The sequence below is a fragment of the Coregonus lavaretus genome (assembly GCF_964263955.1).
Source record: "Coregonus lavaretus genome assembly, chromosome: 17".
Classification (NCBI taxonomy): Eukaryota; Metazoa; Chordata; class Actinopteri; order Salmoniformes; family Salmonidae; genus Coregonus; species Coregonus lavaretus.
In genome coordinates, this window is record NC_140004.1 from 34,848,360 (window position 1) to 34,854,359 (window position 6,000).

Here is a 6,000-nt window from a genome sequence, read left to right on the forward strand (position 1 = left end):
TTACTTTAGACATGAGGGTCAGTCAATCCGGAAAATTTCAAGAACTTTTAAAGTTTCTTCAAGTGCAGTTGCAAAAACCATCAAGCGCTATGATGAAACTGGCTCTCATGAGGACCGCCACAGGAATGGAAGACCCAGAGTTACCTCTGCTGCAGAGGATGAGTTCATTAGAGTTACCAGCCTCAGAAATTGCAGGCCAAATAATTGCTTCACAGATTTCAAGTAAGACACATCGCAACATCAACTGTTCAGAGGAGACTGTGTGAATCAGGCCTTCATGGTCGAATTGCTGCAAAGAAACCAGTACTAAAGGACACCAATAAGAAGAAGAGACTTGCTTGGGCCAAGAAACCCGAGCAATGGACATTATACCGGTGGAAATTTGTCCTTTGGTGTGGAGTCCAAATTGGAGATTTTTGGTTCCAACCGCATGTGTATTTCCCACCATAAAGCGTGGAGGAGGGGGTGTTATGGTGTGGGGGTGCTTTGCTGGTGACACTGTCTGTGATTTATTTAGAATTCAAGGCACACTTAACCAGCATGGCTACCACAGCATTCTGCAGCGATACGCCATCCAATCTTGTTTGGGCTTAGTGGGACTATCATTTGTTTTTCAACAGGACAATGACCCAACACACCTCCAGGCTGTGTAAGGGCTATTTTACCAAGAAGAAAAGTGATGGAGTGCTGCATCAGATGACCTGGCCTCCACAATCCCCTGACCTCAACCAAATTGAGGTGGTTTGGAATGAGTTGGACCGCAGAGTGAAGGAAAAGCAGCCTACAAGTGCTCAGGATATGTGGGAACTCCTTCAAGACTGTTATAAAAGCATTCCAAGTGAAGCTGGTTGAGAGAATGTTAAGAGTGTGCAAAGCTGTCATCAAGGCAAAGGGTGGCTATTTGAAGAATCTCAAATATAAAATATATTTTTATTTGTTTAACACTTTTTTGGTTACTACATGATTCCATATGTGTTATTTCATAGTTTTGATGTCTTCACTATTATTCTACAATGTAGAAAATAGTAAAGATAAAGAAAAACCCAGGAATTAGTAGGTGTTCTAAAACTTTTGACCGGTAAATGTACCTGGTAAAATAATGGTTAATTAACAGTATTCAGCTTGACAGGCCCCATACAATTATATTCAGAATTTTCCATAATTCTGTTTTCTCTGTTTTATTTTTCCTGGTTTAGAAATTCTTTCATTTTTTTTACTCTCAATAATACAATTATTCATAGAGAAACAACGGAAATGGATTTTCTGAATCCATGTCAATGCTTAAATCACACAAAAGAAAATGTTTCAGGTCTGGAAAAAAAACTAGCACATTTGTATTTTTGAGGGTAGTAACCCTTTTAATTGTGCATCTAGCAAGAGAGGAATGTGTTGATCTAGCAATGTTTCTGGTGCACATGTAGTTCTGTCAGGTAAGCCTACTTTGCGGTTAACATTTAATTTAGAAGGTTATTGGGGAAAGTCTTTCTTTTTACCCACACGACGGTTATCATTAGCATCTAGTACTGAGTGATTAGTGTTTTTGAGGTCGGTTCGGTTTCGGTTCGATTATTACAAAATAATCACGGTTTTCGATTTCAGGAAAAAAAAACAAAAAAAAACATTAAATGCACTATGCATTATGTGGGTTGAATGCTGCAACAACACAGAATAGCACAATTAATACAAATCCCGTGATGGTAGTGACTGCCCATTACTGTTTATCACTTATTAATCATTATTTATTCACACTTTACTTTAATAAAATATTCAGTTGTTATGTATAGTACATTAGTTTTATTTGATGACTATTATTTCATTCCAAGTCATCATCTCATCTCTATAGAGCTGCTGCCTATGCTGTCTGAGTAAATCACTATTTTAGTAGTTCTAAATGAAAGTCAGATAAATGAATAGCAGAAATTTTTTTTTGTAAATAAAGGCATATGACTGCTGAATATCAACTATCAATTACTTAGATCATGTATTTTCAGGTATAGATATTTTGCAAAGCAACTGCTCTCTATCCCTGTCAATCATGCATTCTTCTGTCTCTTCTCTCAGTGTCTGCCTGACCTACCTTAGTGTGCCAGACAGTAACATAACATAGCAGGGCATAAAAAATAATCACACAGAGGTGCGCAATTTAGGTGCGCAATTTATGGCCATTGTAGTTCATTACCACGTTTTCTGCGCTAAACTATGTAGAATATTGGCCTGTTGGAAAGGACAACTCCCTACTACATCGCACAGTTCGGGCTTGATCTGATTTAGCTCTCGAGAAACGTACTGCGCAATGTACGCATTGAGCTCAGAATCCCCCAAACAAAATGGAATTTAAATAATTGAACCAATGTTGGTGAATTAGTGTTTAGAACGAAAAATAACTGACATTTCGGTTGATCGCTCGGCACTATTAGCTTCTGGCTACATGGAGTGATAAAGAAACACGCGCACCAAACAGACAGACAGGGGCAATATTGCTGGAAATTAATTGGCAGATATTGTGTTACGTTTGGCTTTTTATGTCAATGTGGCTTTTATTGGATAGTAGCCGGGAGCTTTATGTTTGACAGTTTGCGATTGAACAAATTAAAAAATGCATGTACTTTCAGAATTGCTTCGCGAGCTACTCATAGGTGCTCGATCTACCCGTTGGAGACCCCTTCTCTAGCTTTACAAAACAAATAATAGGACAAGTTATGGCGCGGCTTGAATTTGAACAATTTTCTTTGTCCAGAACAGGCCACCTGTATCCTTACTTACACCCCCTATCCCCTGCCTCCTAACCTCCATAGCCAAACCCTTACCCCTGCCCTTACCCCCAGCTACAGGCCACACACAGACACACAGACACAGACACACACACACACACACACTAGTGATGACTTTGACTCCAGGTATCGATTCGTAAAAATAATATATATATATATATATATATATATATATATATATATATATATATATATATATATATATATATATATATATATATAATCGCTAGGTCTGGTATTTGTCATCCTATAGCTTGTTTTCCATCTTCTTTTTAAATAGTGGACCAACATGTTTTCGGCACTTTTCCATTACTGATCAAAACTCGTTTTCTCATGATCTCTCTTGTCTGTCTGCAGCAGACATATATAGTGAGCAATATGCTTGGAACATCAAATCACAATAAAATTGCAGTATCGAATCAAAATGTATTGTATTGTGAGGTCCCTGGCAATTCCCAGCCCTAACACACACACACACACACACACACATTTTGTTCTTCCACTAATCCCTTACCCTAACCCTAATTTTAACCCTAACGCTAAATCGAACCCCTAAGTTTAAAATAGCCTTTGTCTTCATGGGGATGTGTTAAATGTCCCCATGAGGGAGAGTTTCCTTGTTTTACTATCCTTGTGGGGACTTCTGGGTATTTTAGGCCCCAACAAGTATAGAAGGACCAACCCGCACACACAGACACACATGTTTTACTGTCTTTTGGTTGGGACGTTAAACGGGTGACCTGACTCTCTGTGGTCACTAAATATCACATTGCACTTATCGTAAGAGTAAGGGCGTTAACCCCGGTGTCCTGGCTAAATTCCCAATCTGGCCCTCTAATACCATCATGGCCACCTAATCATCGCTAAACCTAACCCCTAAGCTTTAAAATAGCCTTTGTCCTCATGGTGATGTGGGAAATATCCCCACGAGGGAGGATTTTCCTTGTTTTTCTATCCTTGTGGGGACCTAAAATCCCCAAAAGTCCCCACAAGGATAGTAAAACAAGGAAAATTCTCCCTTGAACCAAGAACCAACCCCCCCCCCACACACACACACACACAAACACACACACACACTTTCTGTACCATTTCATGATTGATGGGTTCCTGTTTCTTCTAACCATAGAACAGAACGGTCATGAACGGTCATGTTGGGGTTCTGATTCTCTGTATCCTGGTCTTGTCTCTGATGACCGTGGAGATGTTTGGATTCATGCTGGGCTTGTTCTCTGGGTTAAAAACTGTACATGGTCTCTAATTGTCATTAACGGTTGTGTTGCGGTCTGTCTGTTTCAGGTCCTGGTCCTGTCTCTGATGACCGTGGAGTTGTTTGGTATGATGGGTCTGATAGGGATCAAGCTCAGTGCTGTTCCTGTGGTCATCCTCATTGCCTCTGTAGGCATCGGAGTAGAGTTCACTGTCCATGTTGCTCTGGTGAGTACACACACACACACAATATCTTTTACTATCCTTGTGGGGACCTACAATCCTATTTTCCCTAACCCCTAACCCAAAACTTACCCTAACCATAACCCTAACCTTAAACCTAACCCCTAACCATAACCCTAACCTTAAACCTAACCTTAAACCTAACCTTAAACCTAACCTTAATCCTAACCTTAAACCTAACCCCTAAGCCTAAAATAGCTTAAAATAACACACGCACACACACACAAAGAAAGTGTTTTGTATATTTACAAATGACATTATAGTTTGACTGAGGAGTTGTGTGTGTATGTGTGTGTGTGTGTGTGTGTGTGTGTTGCAGGCGTTCCTCACAGCGATAGGAGACCGTAACAGACGGGCAGTGCTGGCGTTAGAACACATGTTTGCTCCTGTGTTGGACGGAGCCTTCTCTACTCTACTAGGAGTTCTCATGCTAGCAGGCTCAGAGTTCGACTTCATCGTCAGGTGAGTGGGACCAGTTGTGGAACACAGACAGACACACACACAAACACACACACACACGAACACACACACTCATGCACAAAGACTACATGCACACTCTCATACACACATGCACATACTCATGCAAAGAGACTCATACTCTCTCTCTCACACATGCGCAATCTCTCCCACTATTTCTAATACACACTAGTGTTGTCACGATACCAGAACTTTTACTTCGATACCAATACCAAGTTTAGTATCAAGATGATTGATATCATCATGATGCTCAATACCAAAATGATACCAAAACGATAGCACTGCAAAAAAAAGAAAGCATATTATCCCTATCAGTCACGAGACCCCAGCAAAAATCTGCTATTCATTTATCTGACTTTCATTTAGCTGCATGTCCAGGCCTTATATTTAGCATCACAATGAAGTGTTTGCCATTTTCTTTTCAGGACAAGCAGGGCTACAAGTAAAACACAAAACAATTTGACATAAACAATTGCATGTTTAAGTTTTATTGACAAATGTCATTTTAAAAAATGTCAGCAAAAGCCTGATAAAAATGAATTTATATGAATGCTGTAAGTACATTAATTATTTGCTCACTAAGAAATTAATATCAAACTAGTCAGTGACAACTGTGTGGAGTTTGTGACAGCATCCTGTAGGTTCATGCTCTACAACATTCGGAGAGTACGACCCTGCCTTACACAGGAAGCGGCACAGGTCCTAATCCAGGCACTTGTCATCTCCCGTCTGGATTACTGCAACTCGCTGTTGGCTAGGCTCCCTGCCTGTGCCATTAAACCCCTACAACTCATCCAGAATGCCGCTGCCCGTCTGGTGTTCAACCTTCCCAAGTTCTCTCACGATAAAGTAATCCTTCTACCCCCCCCCCAAAAAAAAAAAAAAAAAAAAAACAATGTAAAGTGGTTATCCCACTGGCTATAAGGTGAATGCACCTATTTGTAAGTCGCTCTGGATAAGAGCGTCTGCTAAATGACGTAAATGTAAATGTAACTATGTGAGCTCTATGTCCTGGGATTTCTTATGATCTTCTATGTAGAAGAACCCCCTAACCCCCTAACTTCTAACAACTCTTGTGTAGCTTGTGAGCAAAACATGTTACATGTGCACGTTCGTGAGAGTCTCATCTTTTCATAAATAGCTTTTAATAGTTTGTAGCTCAAACCATTCGGACTCTACACACGTTCTTGTAATACAAAACGGCCCGGGCTCCTTCGGGATCTGCCCTTGTCTCACAAACACCGCTCTAGCCCAGCCCCCATTAATCACACAGACTAATGTTTGGTATTTATGGATGCAGAAG

At 40.3% G+C, this 6,000-nt stretch overlaps 1 protein-coding gene across 1 annotated transcript in view; it reads left to right on the forward strand.

The window, feature by feature from the left end:
• LOC311144380 (protein patched homolog 1-like) overlaps window positions 1–6,000 on the forward strand; it is a gene marked incomplete at its 5' end in the record, with an annotated part of 63,417 nt that overhangs the window by 44,552 nt on the left and 12,865 nt on the right. Inside the window, 2 exons of the mRNA XM_084180398.1 lie at window positions 4,068–4,205; window positions 4,540–4,682. Coding sequence (XP_084036524.1) covers window positions 4,068–4,205; window positions 4,540–4,682 — 281 coding nt within the window. The remainder of the gene's footprint in view (window positions 1–4,067; window positions 4,206–4,539; window positions 4,683–6,000) is intronic.